Below are 16,957 nucleotides of genomic sequence, written 5' to 3'. Positions count from 1 at the left end.
ATCCTTTTGAACTCCTTTATGATAAGGAGCCAAGAGATGTCCTCAACATGCTGCGGGAGACCTGGGAAGAAAGAGAAGAGGCACCCAGTCCGCTTTCGTAAACTGCTACCAGGTTACGAGAGCATATGAGACTTGTTCCAGATGTAGTATATACTCATATGGAAAAGGCCCAAATCCACCAAAAATCCATCTCTGAAAAAAAGGTAAACTTAAGATCGTTTAGGGGGCGTGGCTAGGAAGCCATGTGAAAGGACGTGTCTGTACGGGGGCTCCCGAAGATCCGTACATTATCCGACAAAACCGTGCAAGGACCGATGTAATTTGGCTGAGACTGATATGACTGCGTACATGAATCTCAGGTGAACGTGTGGACACGTTTCGATACGGGCCTGCACCGTGAAAGCGCAACAAGAAGCTAAAAGAAGACTTGGAGGCGAGAGTGCGATGAACGAGAAAATGGCCGCCGCCGCTTAACGAAGGAACAAAGGGGTGATTGATCTGGGCGCCTGACGGTCGCACTGGAGCTTGGTGGTGGTGAAGGAGCATGACTCGGGTGCATCGTGGTCATTAAGGACACCCAGTCCCGCGAGGCCGACGGCGTGGACCTGGGAAGGGAACAGGGCCTGGCCGAAGGTACTTTGTAACCGGACGTGCGGATAGCAGGGGAGCGTGCAGTGTGACCTGAAACTGTGCCCCGGACTCTTCATGGCCTAAAGTGCGCTTCAAAGGGTGAGACGCGACCTGGCCTAGCTAGGTAGTAGACAAGATGGCCGGGGGAGCCGGAGGACAAAGGAACTTTGTGTCGGAGATGTGGCGATAGCGATGGGGCACCCGAAGAGCGCACTGTGACACCCTGCCCTAGATCCGAGCGGGGATAGAAGGACGGGAGACATGTCTAATAAGCTCCTGAGAGCGAAGAACAAACAGCCCACGCTCGACGAATACGCTAAGACGCCTCCCGGCCCAGACGGAGCCAAAAGCAAAGATAAAACTCAGGCCAAGGAAATGGCCGCCGGGGGTGCGAACCAGGAGGTCCTCGCTGCGATCGCAGACCTGAAAGCGACCTGGGAGACCAAGCTCCAGCTCGCTGTGGCTGAACTGAAGACCGCAATGGAACTCCAGGTTGGGGCGGTGCAGGAGGATGTGAACCTCCTAAGGCAGGACGTGCGTACTCTGGCAGAGCGCACAGAGACTTTGGAAAAAGAAATGGGCCCTACCGCGGCGGACTGCGCTGTGCATAAGCGTGAACTCCATGCCCTGGTGCAACGCGTGGGCAATTTGGAGAGTAGGGCGGAGGAGGCAGAAGGACGCGCCCGGAGGAACAACATCCGTATCGTGGGCCTGCCGGAGGGAACTGAGGGCCATAATCCAACGGAATTTATCGAGAACATGCTACTGCAGGAGATCACGGGAGGCACCCTGTCGCAGGGTTTTGCGGTGGAGAGAGCGCACAGGGCCTTAACTAGGAAGCCGCCGCCGGGAAACCCGCCCAGGCCGGTGATTGCCAAGATCCTTAATTACCGGGACCGAGAAAGGATCCTTGAACACTTCCGCAAGGGAGGCACAATACAACGAGGAGCGGCGAACATAACTGCCTATCCCGATTATACCCTGCAGGTACAGTGCAGTCGTATGAACTTTGGATCGGTGAAGAGGAGATTGCGGGAAGCGGGGTTTAAATACATGTTGCTCTATCCGGCCAAACTGAAGGTTTTCTTTCAGAGCAAGCTGCTGTTCTTTGTCACCCCGGAGGAGGCCATGGAGTGGCTGGATGCACAAAACTGCCCTCAGGAGACAGATGTTCAGACGGCTGGTGGAAAATAAAAGACGAGATAAGTAACGCTGTAGGCCCGGTCGGGTCACGAACATTGGGACTTGAATATAGTCATTGAACTCGCTGGAGAACATGCGCGCGTCAGTGGTTATGAAACGTGGTCCGTGAGCACGGACATGGTTGCGAAGGAGAGGAGCCTCCAGAGGCCGCTCTTTACACCCCTTTTTTGTGTTTAGTTTAGTCACTGTTAGTGGGGTGACACCCTGTCGGGTTCTCTATTTGGGTTTCCCAAGGAGGACCGAACACAGGGATGCTTGAGATCCAGGGATGGAGCTGGGCAGTTGTTTGGGGTAGGGGTTTGGGGGGGTGTTTTAGTTTTTGTATGAGCCTGGGGGTGAAATCGGGATTGGGTGTTCGCAAAGTGGGGAGGGATTGCCTCGGATGGGGGGAGGAAACTACTGATAGGCCATGGGAGACCTCAGGATATTAACGTGGAACGTCAGAGGGCTTAACAGTTATCTTAAGCGAAATAAAGTCATGTTGTATCTTAAGAGGCAGAAGATAGACGTAGCCCTGCTACAGGAGACACATCTAAAGTGAGAGAAACTGGAGCTGGTAGGGAGGAAGTGGAAGGGGACAGTGGTAGGATCAACGTACTCCGCCTATGCCAGAGGAGTGCTGGTGTGGGTGGCGCCACACGTCCCATTTAAGCTAATTGAGGAGGTTGTGGAGGAGGATGGGAGGTTGGTCATGGTGAGGGGGCTGGTAGAGAACAAAGTAGTGTGCATTGTAAACACATATGCGCCTAACCAGGACACGGCGTCATATTTTAGGACGCTGTGCACCAAGCTCAGTGTCGGGATGGGGGGTACGGTGATATGGGGTGGCGACTTTAATTGCGTGTTGAATCCCAGGGAGGATAGGTCGGATGACAAGATGGCTAAGCCCAGTCCGGCGGCTAAGGTATTGCAGACGCTGCTGGCGGATTTTGGCCTGGTAGATGTGTGGAGAGCGAAACACCCGGGCGGGAGGCAATACTCGCATTATTCGGCCCCGCATCTACTGCACACGAGGCTTGATTACTTTTTCGCTACGCCAGACATAGTCGCGGAGTGCGACCATATAGACTACAGGGCGAGAGTCCTCTCTGACCACTCGCCCCTGGTCATGCGATGGCAGCTGTATTCCCCACGAGCGCGTATACCAACATGGCGCCTCAGGGCGGAGGCGCTCAAGGACCCTGCCTTCAGAGAGGATATGAGGGAAGAGATAACTGCTTATTTTGAGGTGAATACAGGGAGCGTTAAGTCGGCTGGCACCTTATGGGAGGCCTTTAAGGTCGTAATGCGGGGGATCGCCATTGCGAAGTCTAAGGGATTGATGGGGGGAGTCCTGGCGGATCTGCATAGAGCTGAGACTGAGCTGGAGGAGGAGTTGGAAGGTGGTGGGATAGATGCGGAGGCGGTCTCCAAATTGCAACAGAAGTGTGCGGAACATTGGGATAGGCTCTGTAATCTGAACTATAGAAAGTATATTGAGAGACTGCATGCGGGGGGAGATAAAACGGGCCGACTCCTAGCTTGGTTGTACAAGAGCGAGACCCCACGATCCCCGATCAGATTGGTAATCAATGAAAAGGGTGAGGAGGTAGACACCCAGGAAGGCGTGAACAGGGCATTCGTGGAATACTATAAGGTCTTATACGAAGATTGCGAGGGGGGCAGCCAGGAGGAGATAGACGAAGTGCTGGAAGATGTAGGCTTGCCCAGGGTCAGTGATGAGGAGCGAGAGGAGCTGGATGCTCCGATCACCCTGGAAGAGTTGAAGGAGATTGTGAGGCAGTTGCCCACTAGCAAGGCCCCAGGGGCGGATGGGTTCCCCAGTGAATTTTATAAAGTATATGCGGAGGAAGTGCTCCCGCCCATGCTGGAAATGCTCAACGAAGCGTACGAGGTGGGACGGCTGCCGGAGTCACTTAGGGAGGCGATTATAATACCGCTCCCCAAGCCAAATAAACCGGGACATGATTGTGGCTCCTACAGGCCCCTGTCGATGCTGAACCAAGATAGCAAGATCCTGACAGCTGTCCTGGCTACTAGAATGCGTAGAGTGATCAGCAAGTTGATCCACCCTGACCAGACGGGCTATGTCCCTAATAGGAACATTACTCACAACCACAGACGCCTCCACAGGGTGGTCGAATGGGGATGTAGTGATGACGGCGAAATGGCGATAGTGGCATTGGACGCGGTTAAAGCGTTCGACTCTGTCCGGTGGCCTTGGCTGCTGGCGGCTCTGAGATGGTACGGGATGGGACCAGGTTACGTTAGGTGGGCCGAGATGCTATACAGTGCACCACTAGCCAGGGTCCGCACGGGTGCAGTGGTGTCAGAGAGATGGCGGTTGGGCAGGGGCACTAGGCAGGGGTGTCCCTGGTCCCCAATGTTGTACATCCTGGCCCTAGAACCCTTGGCAATTTACCTCCGGCAGCAATATGACCCGGTCGGCATCGATGTAGGAGGAGAGTGTCACCTTATATCCCTGTATGCAGATGATATGCTGCTATACCTAAGATACCCAGAAGAAAATTTGCAGTATGTCTTAGAGGTGATGGGGAGGTATGCCTGGTTGTCCGGTATAGCGGTAAACCCCCAGAAATCCACTCTATTTCCGCTGGGAGGCTATGTGGGGACTCCGGTAGAGAGGTTGCCAGTGTTGCAGATCCCGTGGGCGACGAGTACCTTCCGATACTTGGGAATTGACGTGTATCACACGACTGAGGAAGAGCACAAGCACAACACTGAACTTGCTGTGGGGAAGATCGAGAAATGCATGAGGTTCTGGGAAAGATTGCCATTAGCGATGATGGGCCGGGGAGCTATGCTTAAAATGGTGGTACTGCCCAGGCTTTTGCATTATTTTAACAACATCCCTTACATGATTCCTAAGAAGTTTTTTGTGAGGCTACATAGTGTTTGCAGGGAATTCCTGTGGCACGGCACGCGTAACAGAGTCGCACTGTGGAAGCTGCAGAACTTCTACGAGAAGGGCGGAGTTAAACTGCCGAACTTTGAGGCATATTATGTGGCAGCGCAGCTACAATATGTGTCCAGGTGGCTCTCTGACGACGAGACCCCTGAACACAGGCTGTTTGGGAGGGATTGTTCCCCTTTTTATCTGCGAGAGGTGATCTGGGTGACTAATGCATGCATGAGGGAGCGGCCTAGAATGCTAGCTTTGGGACGGAACATGTGGAGACGGGCCTGCCGGATGATGGGTAACCCTTTGCCGTGTGTGTCGCAGTTCCCATTGGTCGCACTGGCGAAGGGAGACGGGCAGCTCAGAGCAATCATCCGGACATACTGGGAGTCAGTGGGGTTGGTCACCATGGGAGATATTTGGCAGGATGGGACCATCATGGAGTTCGAAGAACTAGAGGCAGGGTCGGGATTGCACAGGGGTCAATATGTGACATATCACAGGATAGTACAGGAGATCCGGAATAGGTGGCCTGAAACTACCCTGGCCGATGAACCGGACGCCACGGTGGAGATACTATACGACACATCGGAGGGCGGGCATGAGGTCTCTAGGTTGTATGAGATGTTGATGACAAAGGTTGGGAGTGATTTAGTGCACTTGAGACTGGAATGGGAAATGGAGATGGGGGCCCCGATGGCAGATGGGTTGTGGGAGCGTGCCTTGGGGTATCATAAAAAAGTATCGAGAAATGCCATGTTTAAGCAAATACAGCTTTATATAACGCACAGGGCATACATGACCCCCTTGAGAATATCCAAATTTCGGGATGTTGGACGCCAGGCGTGCCCCAAGTGTGACGAGGAGAATGCAGACATGATACACATGTTCTGGGCGTGCCCAGTAATTGCAGGCTACTGGGGTGAAGTGGCGCAGAAGCTGGCAGGAAAGGGTATCACGCTCAAAGTGGATTCAGCCTGGGCCTGCTTACTGGGGGGATATCTCAGAGCGCGTAAACTCAGACATGTTGAGAAATTGAAAGATTTGGCTTATGTGCTTGCTAAACGTAGGATTGCCATGGGATGGAAGGAGTGTCATAAGCCACGAGTGGAGGTCTGGTGGAGGGATCTCCAAAAATGGGCGAGGCCGAGACGGCTGTGTGGCGGGATACCAGTATTGCAGGGGAGGAGGAGGAAATGTGCTCCCTCGCGGCATGGAAATTGTTGATAGCCGAACTGTTTGGAACGGGGTCGGCTCCAATTGAATCTGAGAGCGATGACGCCCCTCCGTTCACAGCGGATACCGATGGCGGACACCATACAGGCTCATAGGGGGGAGGGATGGGGATTGCAGTGCTTTTTGTTGTTAAATGTGTTTATTTATGTTCTGTTGTATTGTCGTTTGGTTTATATATAAAAATAAAAATAGATTTAAAAAAAAAAAAAAAACTTAAGATCGTTTTCCGTAGGACAAAAAAAATTGGTCCTCTGCCTAGCTCGGAAAACAAACTCGTCTCTAAGTGGCATGGGCCATATGAGATACTGGAACGAACAGGAACCTGTACCTATAAAGTAGCTCAACCTGACAGGAAATAAAAGATCCATCTATATCACTCTTAAAAGAGTGGAAGGAAACCTGTCTGCCACCAATACCATGATATTATCCTGTTTGGTACCAGAAGAAATAGATAACTTAGAATTGATTCCTCAAAAGCCATCTAATCAACAACAGGAAGATTTAAAGGATTTAGTTATATCATTTCCTGATGTATTCTTAGAGAAACCGGGACCAGTGAAAGGCACTTATCACTACATTAGAATAACCCAGGGAAAGGCTAGTCCATCTGAAACCTTATAGACTCCCAGAAGCCCGTAAAAAAGATAGTGGTTGAGGAAGTGAATAAAATGATGAGAGCGAATATTATCGAACCCTCTTCAAGCCTGTGGTCCTCCCCTACCATGCATCGAAGACCTAATTGATAAACTTGGAAACAGCACTTTTCTTTCAACCCTAGACTTAACAAAAGGGTACTTGCAGGTCCCACTGTATGGACCTGGTAAGGAAAAGACAGCTTTCGTGACGCCCCTGGGACTGTTCCAGTTCAAAGTCCTCCCTTTTGGCTTACACGTGTCTCCAGCCACTTTCCAAGGGTTTATGGACAAAATATTACAGCCTTACTCCGATTTCTGTGGAGCTTATATTGTTGATATCGTCATTTATAGTAAAACCTGTGAAGACCATCTTTTCCATCTCTTTACTATTGTGTGAGCGCTCTCTCTCTCTCTCTCTCTCTCTCTCTCTCTCTCTCTCTCTCTGGCGGTGTCCCTGTCCCTCCCCAGAGGGAAAAGCTGTAACACAGCCCAGCCAGAGCTCTAGGACGGCTGGGGGTGATGTCCCCAGCCTTGGGCGCCGTCTCCCATGTGGGTTGACCGCCCCCAAGTCCAGCAGCAGTCCCAGGAAGCCCTGGCAGGGTCACCATCCCTCCCCGGAGGGAAAAGTTGTAACACAGCCCAGCCAGAGCTCTGGGATGGCTGGGGGTGGTGTCCGCAGCCTTGGGCACCTGTCTTCAATGTGGGTCGACCATCTACAAATCCAGCTGCGGTCCCAGGGAGCACTGGCATCACTCCCCAGAGGTAAAAGCTGTAATGCAGCCCAGCCTGAGCTCCAGGATGGCCGGGGTTGCTGCCTCTGGCCATGGGCGCCTGTCTCCCATGTGGGTTGACCGCCCCCCCCCCACGTCCAGCGGCAGTCATGGGGCAACCAGTGGGATTCCTGTCCCTTCCCAGAGGGAAAAGCTGTAACGCGGCTAGGCCAGAGCTCCAGGACGGCCGGGAGTGCTGCCCCCGGCCTTGGGCTCCTGTCTCCTATGTGGTTCGATGTCCCAAAGTCCAGCAGAGGTCCCTCGGAGCCCCAGCAGAGGTTCCTGGGAGCCCCAGCAGAGGTCCCCATCCCTCCCTGGAGGGAACAGCTATAACGCAGCCCAGCCAAAGCTCCAGGATGGGCAGTGGCACTGCTTCCGGCCTTGGTCGTCTGTCTCCCATGTGGGTTGACCGTCCCCAAGCCCAGCGGTGGTCCCAGGGAGCCCCAGCAGGGTCCCCATCCCTCCCTGGAGGGAACACCTGTAATGCAGCCAGGCCAGAGCTCCAGGACAGCCGGGGGTTCTGCCCCCAGCCTTGGATGCCTGGCTCGCACATGGATCGACTGAGCCCCCCCCCCCCTCTCTCCCCCAACCCAGCTGCGGTCATGGAATGTCCCGGCAGGGTTCCCCCGGCTTTGGGTTGTCTGCCTCGCACGTGGGCAGACTGCCCCCAGCTCACTCCAGCGGCGGTCATCGGACGACCCGATAGGGTCCAATTCCCTCCACAGAGGGAAAACCTGTAAAGCAGCATGGTCAGAGGTCCAGGACAGTGGCGCTGCCCCTGGCCGTGTGTGGCTGTCTCCCATGTGGGTCGCCTGTCCCCAGGCCCAGAAACAGTCCCAGGGAGCCAAAATCTTTTCCCTGGTGGCTTAGTGTTCCTTACTGCTTCCCAGGGTTGGCAAAAATGGGACCAGACCCTCAATGTTGCCTCCCCAACCCCCATGGAAGCAGAAAGGATCTGCCCCTCCATGGGGGGATTCATGAGGGGGCTGGTCCTACATGCCCAGGGCCAGCCCTCTGATGCCCCCAAGAGTGCCTCTGGCAAAATTGCCCAATGTTGTTTTACCTTCCTTGGGGGAAATGGGAGCAAAACAGCACTAATGTGCCCCCAACAGCAGATCTACTCACTACATGATCATTACTATCCAGGTCATATCCCAAGCTATTTAAGGTGGTTACATGTTGATGAATCATATGGGCTGATTCCAACACTGCACAATTGACCCGGGCAACACTACCCTTTTTCTTTTCTAAGGGTTTGATAAAATCGAAGTGGCCCGAGTTCAACACCCTCAGTGTTGGTATCCTGTGCAGTAGTGTTAGAAGTCCTGAAGGGTACAGACTTAACTTTATGTGGTCTGAGGAGGTATGACCTATTGTGAAGATCCTCTGTTCCACCTTCTTGCAAGTCTGTTCCGGCTCATTAGGTTCCTTCCCACTTGGTTTTACAGATTGTAGTACTTGTCTAATCACGGTCCTCGCTTCATCTTTACTTCGAGGGGCAGTTTGAATATCCATTTCTGTCGCTTCCTCCAGCGAAACGCTACCTTCCTGGTAAAGATTTGTGTCCTCTTCTCTAATGAGCCAACTGGTAATGGTTCCCGATGATCTCAGTAGCCACTTTCTTCCTGACTTTCTTTGATTTTAACTGACTCGTAGAGGTTGACGTAAAGTTCAGGCTGTCCATAATAGTAATCCCTGCTTCCGTCTGTCTCTGTGGTTAGACACTTTCGTAATGCGTATTATCTGCCGTCTAGCAATCCGCCTTTCTGTTCTAGAGAGTAGAATACTTGACCCATCTTTTAGGGGTTCCGGTTGCAGTTCCTCAGCAGGTGCCTCTTTATTCTCCTGGATTGCAACCTCTTGCATTTCCACAGATAACAGGTCAGATTCCTTTATTTACTCTCCTTTCCTTAGCTTATAATAGCATTGTCAAACCCTGCAGTTGGTTACTTTGCATCTTCATATATTTCCCCGCACAGTTTTAGCAGTATCTTTAGTGCGAATTGTAACGCTTCATTAGGTAAGTTAGGTTGGGTGCTGATATTACGTATCCTTGCATAAACTTCATGTTCCTCACTTTCTGGAGCTAGCACAGAGTCCTGAAATAGGTTTGGTGAAACTTATAACCGTTGTGTGGGCACTTCTGCTAAAATTTTGATTTTCCAGTGGGCTAGTCGAAGCCCCCTTGTCAACCACAATAAGGCTGAGAGTCGGGTCAGGTAATGTCTCACTTCTTCCCTGGGACCTCACTGCTTCTTGTAGTGAGTAACACAGGTCCAACAGAAAATTATCGTCAATCCCACCACAATCAGATGAAACAAGGGAGGGTGGATTGTGGTGGACCTGAACCTCAGTTCTTATGTCTTTATCAATTACTTTCCCAAATTCTTCGGGTTGAGAATAAGAGGTGATTTTCCCCTTTGAGGTTGTTGCACCACTCGGCCGTGGCACTGACTCTTCAGTAATTACTTCGGGTCTGAGCACCTCTTCCTCCATCTGTTTCCTGTTTCTCTCCACTCCAGGTGTTTTATTTTTACGATATGGTTTGCTTTTCCAAAGATAATAATTACAAACTTTATTTGTCACTTTTCCCAGCATTCTATTTCTGCTTGTGATGCCTCTGTGTGTTTAAATAAGGTATTGCAGCAATTCAGAGTTCCCTGTTTACTCCGACGATTCTCTACGTATGTATATACGCACTGGATTTAGATCATCAAGCAAGTGAAGGATGATATAATCAGGCGCCAAAAGTGGTTCAACAGGCAAAACCCCGTGCTCCTCAGATAGCGCCCGTCGGCCCCTTATTCGACTACACAAAGTCACTCACAGAACTTGACAGTTGAAGACTTACTTTAGGTGAAAGCGTTGTGTCATCTTCCAGGATTTTGTATGTCCGTCAGTTCAGTCAATGTCCATAAGGGCTCTGCACTGTTTTCCACGTTCACCACAGAGCCACTGAGCACCGAACACTGTGCAGCGTTGGGAGCTGATGTTAAACTGTAAAAAGGCACCTCCTTCCAACAATCGAAGTGGTGAACAGACTTCAAAGGGCACGTGTTTCAGTCTCTGCGCTACACTGAGCAATCGGCTCACTTTTTTTGTTGCCTTCCTTGGGGTCAAATGGGTGCTAAACTGCACCCAACTGTCCCCCAAAGAAGGCAAAACATTGTGCTTGGTCTGGGGGTGCCCCCCCCCAAAAACCATTCCCTGGTGGTCCAGTGGTGATTGCTGGTCGAGGAGCGAATGATCCTCGACCAGCAATCTGCTTGTGGGAGAGCTCATTGGAAAGGGGGGGCAGTCTCCCCTTTCCAACGAGCCCTGCCTCAATTAAATCAGGCAATAACTGCCCAAGCAGCACACATGTACGTGGCTGCTCAATTTACATGCTGAAGCCGAAAGGCTTTAACATGTACATTTCAATTCTTGATCACGTCAGCCCACATCCGCCGGTCCCAGGCATGGAAGGGGAGATCTTCCCCTTCACAGCCTGGGGGTCGGGGACAGGAGCGCGGCAGCAGAGGGGTGATCCACCCCCCCAGAGGTGAGTTGTGCAGAGGATGAGCTATATTGTGCTCTGCACTTTGAGCATAGTGCAGAGAACGAGATAGCTTGCCCTTCTCACTTAATGGGTTAAACAAATTAGGGGACATAGACCCAGCCAAGCAGCTTGGTTGCAAATAACCTGACCAACAGTTTCTGTGTCTATACATCCTTTCCACAGCGCATGGTCGCCTTACTGCCTAACCATTGCTGCAAACCTTGAAAAAACAAATCTTCAATATGTTGTTTGCACAAATCAGTATGTAATGAAGGCCTAATGTCACAATCCTCATACAGACCAAGCAGGAGGTATTCAAGTGTAGATTCTTGAAACTGCAAAAGGAAAATGCAAATGACATCAGCATTGAAAAACGAATGTCCAGAAACCACAAACTCTATAAAAACAAGAAAATACAATGTAAGTCAGATGACTAAGAACAGAAAGCATTGCAATCCCTGAGCAATAAAAAATGAGAAAAGCCTGTACACTGTGACAAGGTCAGCAACTTGAGCTTGTCAAGAGGGGTAGAATACCCCTCTCAACATAGGCTGGGAGGCCTAACAGTGAGGAATCCAGAGCAAGTCCTACGCCACTGGGGGATGGTGACGGTTGAGAGGGGCCCATTGTTATGTCCCCTCTGCAAGTGCCAGTCTATAAATGTGCAGTACCAATTTGCATCACCCCATGCCTCAAAAGTGCCAAGACCTCTCTTTATTTTCCAGACATGCCAGATAAACCACCATCATGAGAGGAGAACCCTTGCAGGACAGCAACCCCCCCAGTGCCCCAACACCAGACTCCAGCTGGAGAGAGAAAGCCAGTGAATAAAGAGCCAGAACGTCTATGTGCCAGCTTTGTACCCTGTGTAATATGCATAGAAATACAGCAGAGAGATAAAGAAAACAAATTAATGAGGAGCCAGAGCTCCTACTGCGGTTGAAGACACTGCTCATCGAACGCCAGACTTGCACATGCCCTGTAGCCAAACCGCTACAGCCGCCCTCAAGCATCAGGGACGTAAAACAGAGCCACAACACATTACAAGGACACTTTGGAGAACAGGCCGCCACGGAGAAAAGGAACGGGGCTTAACCCATTTTTTGAAATCTTATGTATTTCTGATTCCTTTCTAGGTAGGAAAGTCATAGCCAAATTGTCCAGGGCCAGATGACTAACTAGAGGAGGGGGATAAATTAATTCCCAGGAAGGGGGCGTCGTGGAAGGTTCAGGAGACCAGTAGCAGGAACAACAGTGGAGGGGAACATGGAGGCAAATTGTGGAGCAGGTGAGGCACTGGTTAGTAAGCACAAGTGGTACTGCGTTACAAGTGTGTATAAAAAAGACTAGCGAGTGTGATTGGAATAGGGAGTGTAGGGAGTGAATGTGAAAAGAATCTAAAAGTGAAAAAAAGGTGTCTGAGAAGAAGTTTGGGTGGAGTTATCGTAGTAAGGTGGAGGAGGGGGAAGTAGTGTGGTGGAGGAAGTAGTAGTGTGGTGGTGGTAGTGGTAAAATGTAGGTGAGAGTGGTAGAGTGTGGGTGGGAGTAGTAATGTGGAAGGGTAGAGGCAATATTAAAAGAATAAGAGACAAATAAGTGAGTAGAAGAAGTGCAGGTTAGAGGAGGTGGGAGGAGGAAAGTAGAGAGAGAGAGAGAGAGGAGAGTAGAATATAGAGAGGGAGAGGAACAATATACACCGTGAGAGGAAGATGACCTAGTCGGGCCTAGTGTCTGAAGGACCATCCACACTCCTCTCATAGACACTAACCGATAGTGTAGGGTGGAGGGAGTCTAGATAAAGAAGGCAATTGCCTTTAGGCTCCCATGTCCATCTATCTAGAAATTAGACAGCAGGGGTCATTTACTATATCTGCTAACTAAGGGAATAGGGGTGCCAGGTTAGGGTAGAAAGACTACATCAGAGGAATAGCCCTAGTGCTCTGCAGACATTCTTAATAAAAACCCAGGGGCTAACACTGGGGTTAGTAGTATTCTTTACTCCATCTGTGACAACACAGAAACAATGTGATTTGAAAAGAGCTGAGATGCTGATGCAGTCTTGATGGCAAATGTAACGCAGGTTGTATTCCCCTCTGGTTGGTGGGAAAAAGGAACTCATGATGGGAGTATACCTGATGTACAAGGTTGAGGAGGTGACACAATCAAGACACATAAATTACAGAAGGAGAGCTAGGCAAGACAGGCCCCAATAAGCAAACAACACATGCAAGGTCCTCTGGACACAAACCTTTAACAATGTATACATAGTATTGGTCTTACTGTTCCAGTATCATGATGTCTTTGTTCATAGGAATGGTGATAAAGGTATAGGAAAATGACATTGTAGTAGTCCCGATAATGAGGACTTTGAGATTACAGATTTTTCAGGTTAATCCTACCATTCTTGAGGTGCTTGTACCCTTAAATTGTCATACTAATTTGTCGAGTCCAGTGTTAACTTTCTTGGAGATCCTCATACACATTCAGTCAGACCAGCCTTTCTGTGGGAGAGGGATTTGTGGCTTAGAAGTACACCATTTTATAACTTGTTTTGTTTATAACAATATCAATTGCCTGGATCAAGACTTCTTTATACAGTCAGCCCTGACACATCAGTTGTGAGCTCTTGTCAATGAAATGGAACTGCAAAGCTGTGAATGGAGCAAGAGAATGAACTTACATTCTTCTTCATCTTATTCTTAATAGTCTCAATCACCCCAGCTTCCTCACTCTCACAGAGTCGCTCGGTGGCCCTCAGGTCTTCACAGGCTAACTGCATCTTTTCTTCTTCAAAGGTCATCATGGCATTCTAAAGGGTGAAAAGGAAAAACAAATGTGATCACAATATGAGAGACCAGACAACACTATTTTTTTTTCAAATCAGGACAACTCAACATTCAAGCTTGTCAATCAAACTTACCATCACTTATCTCCCCTTGAAGCTGAAGGAGATAATTCTAAAGGTTGGACCTACAATCTTTGGTTTAAAAACTAAACCTGCAATTCTCAATATGCACCTTGATTCACCATTACTCATACTTCAAAGTATGCACTGCAGCATAGCCCAAATCTTGGTGTGTAAACTCAATCCCCTACTTGGACACCTCATATCTATTAGGGAAATTGTGATTTGGCAATACATAATTGATGGCGCAGACAGAGAATCACATGACTAGAAGAACTTAAAGAACCACAACCGTACATAATGGGCCTCATTACGGGCCCGGCAGTAACCCTCGGTGCTACCGGCGGGTGGCCGCCAGACCCATAAATATTTACTGGCCCCTGACTTCCCGGTGCCACTGCGAGATTACAACTCCGGCGGCCCAGAAAGTCAGGCGCCGGTAAAATGTAAGTCCCCATTCCCATAGAGTCCTACAGGATTCTATGGGAGTGGAGACATGGAAGCACCAGCACCGTTGCTAACGGTGCCGGTGCATCCGTGACCAGTCTGCCTACTGTGGTCGCTGTACCCAGCAGGGTCGGACCTGTTGGGCACGGCGGCTCTAGCAGACAGACCTGTAATATGCCGGTCCGGAAACAACGGTGCCGGGAAGCCTACTTGTTTTCCAGACCGACAAGGTTGTAATGAGGCCCAATATCTTGTTATGAACATTCACAAAAGGCAACAACCTGTGCTTTATTACTGGTGATTTGTAGAGTGACACACGTGGACTAGCGACACCATGACACTTGAGATACTCAATTGTTTTTAGATTTGTTGGGTGTATATCATTTTATAATAATTGCGACAGGGCGCCCTAGGGGTTTCGGACAGGCATGCATCTACTTTGCTACACTGTATATAGCCAATATGTAAGGTACGACAGCATCTTTATGATATTATGGGGAATTCCATGCGTTTTGGTGGACCTTTTTCACTATACCGTAGCACCTTTAAAAGCAAATGCCAAGAAATCCTGCACAAAACTGGGGTCTCCATCCATTTATTGATTTTTAATCCTCTGAAGGTAAAAAAAACAACTACAATTTTCCGACTGGAACAATACTGTAGGAAAGGTCCTTAAATCTAAACTATACGGACATTTAGTATCTAACTACAAAATATTTGGGGAAATGGAGCCCTACCTGGTTAAATTTCCAGACAAACACTGGAGACAGGAGTTCATGCGCTTCAGAGTCAACGTGCTGGAAACCGGTGAAATCAAGGATATTAGGTGCAGACAGAATGTTAAATCGTCTTTATGCAGGTTCTGCAATTCGCCTCATATAAAGGAAACGTTAAGTCATCTACTAATTGATTGTGTGGTATTGAGAGCTTTAGTAAATACGCAAGTAACATAGATTATGTGGATTTGAATGCGTTATGGTTGGATATGATGCAAGGACGAAGGGCAAATCTGCAGATTGCTGTGGTGAGGTTCTTGATTGAAACCTGTAAGCTGACAGATCAAGGGGGAACATAATTTAACAAATATCCTTCGAGGGCACCACCTTGCGGACCTTCATGTGTGGGCATACTGCAAATTGCCGAAATGCAATGTGTGTAATGGAGTTTGGGACAGTTGTAATTGCTAGATTGGTGATACTGCTATGAATTGTTAAGCTTTTGCTATTGGGAAAGATTTTATATATGCACGACGAAATTGAGATTTTGATTTTGTAATGTATCAAAGTGTAGGCAACATCAATACCACTGGTCAAATAAGCCTACGCTTTTCTCTTTCTTTATTCCTTTTTTATTCTTTACTTGGTTGTTTTGACGACTTGATGTAATAATTATGTATTTATATTTTTAATTATTGTCAGCTTTTTATTCTGTTTTTGTAAAGGTTACTACGTAACCAACACAAGTAAATAAATGAAGGTACCACAGCACCATGATGAGCCACAGCACCGGCATAGCTTTTGCAGAGTTAATTTATCATTCCAATTCAGGCATAGATGTTTACTAGATACAAACAACTTAAGTTATGCCACAATATACTGTTCAAAAGTGAAGTACATTTAAAGGAATGGTTTGGTCAACATTTTTTATTGGCCCTACGGGTCGGCCATGTGTTTTTAAGCCTAAGTCGCTCGATTTTAGAAAAATTTCCTATGGACCTTACCGAGTTTTCGTCCATTAAACACATGCGAAAACAGGCAGTAGGGCGCTGCCATTTTGTGATAATCCTATCACTTGCCGCATCACCCTGGCTGACCTGCTTTTGCGGCACTAAATCATATCCCCCGCCCCTGAGCCTGTCATCAGCAGATGCGTACCGCCCATTTCACAACGCCAAAGCACGTCTCGTGTCAACATTCACTGCGCTTCAGCTAATGACGTGTCGCCATGGAAATGGCAGGACGCCTCTTTCCTCAATAGTATAAACAGACCGTTTCACAACACACAGCAGCAGATTTTCGATTCCATTCCTCTCTCTGTGTTACTTTGAGTATTCTGTGACTCGGTTCTGTGCTCTGGTCTGCTACCTTCGTTGCTTGTAGTCCGTGTGAACAGATACCAGTACCACCGCTATAAATTATTTTAGTTTGTTTAACACACAATGGCTACAATAATGCCCTACATGTACGAGCCCGAGTATACCGAGGAGGAACTACTGGAAAGGGAAACACGCGAAAATGATGGGTCTTCGGACGGCAGTTGGGAGGACGATTCAACAGCTGAAGAGCCTGGACCTAGTCGCATGGACGGTGTTTCCACCTAGTGCACATGCAATCGGTGCGAGCTAATGCCAACCGAGGACGAGAACTGCTGCTGCTGTGAAAACTCGGGATGCGTGGCCTACATTTCGGAAGGCGAGCCACGACCGCAATGCATCACCGAGCTGCCAGACTTCAGGGCAGCCTGCCTCACACGGTCCGTGTTGAGGATAATGATGGTGCTTATGCATGAACTTCGCGCAACTGTTCGTCCTCGTAATCCGAGTAACGAGTTAGTATACTCTGCTTGGCATGCCACTCCTATTTCATGGTCTTCTACTATATCCAAAATTACATATACATATCATTGTAACGCATGAAAGTCGTTCAGTAGTGTGCAGTGTTTAGATAGCATTTG

General features: G+C 49.1%; 1 protein-coding gene across 2 annotated transcripts in view; it reads right to left on the bottom strand.

Annotated features, from left to right (window-relative positions):
- TTC39C (tetratricopeptide repeat domain 39C) overlaps positions 1 to 16,957 on the bottom strand; it is a 986,275-nt gene that overhangs the window by 821,456 nt on the left and 147,862 nt on the right. For both annotated transcript variants that reach the window (XM_069620912.1, XM_069620911.1), the window contains exon 3: positions 13,613 to 13,741. In XM_069620912.1, the coding sequence (XP_069477013.1) occupies positions 13,613 to 13,741 (129 nt within the window). The remainder of the gene's footprint in view (positions 1 to 13,612; positions 13,742 to 16,957) is intronic.

Source organism: Ambystoma mexicanum, chromosome 5q, assembly GCF_040938575.1.
Source record: "Ambystoma mexicanum isolate Mex_15411 chromosome 5q, UKY_AmexF1_1, whole genome shotgun sequence".
In the NCBI taxonomy this organism is placed as follows: Eukaryota; Metazoa; Chordata; class Amphibia; order Caudata; family Ambystomatidae; genus Ambystoma; species Ambystoma mexicanum.
Note: the sequence above shows the minus strand (reverse complement) of the source record. Positions and strands in the feature narration are given on the sequence as shown.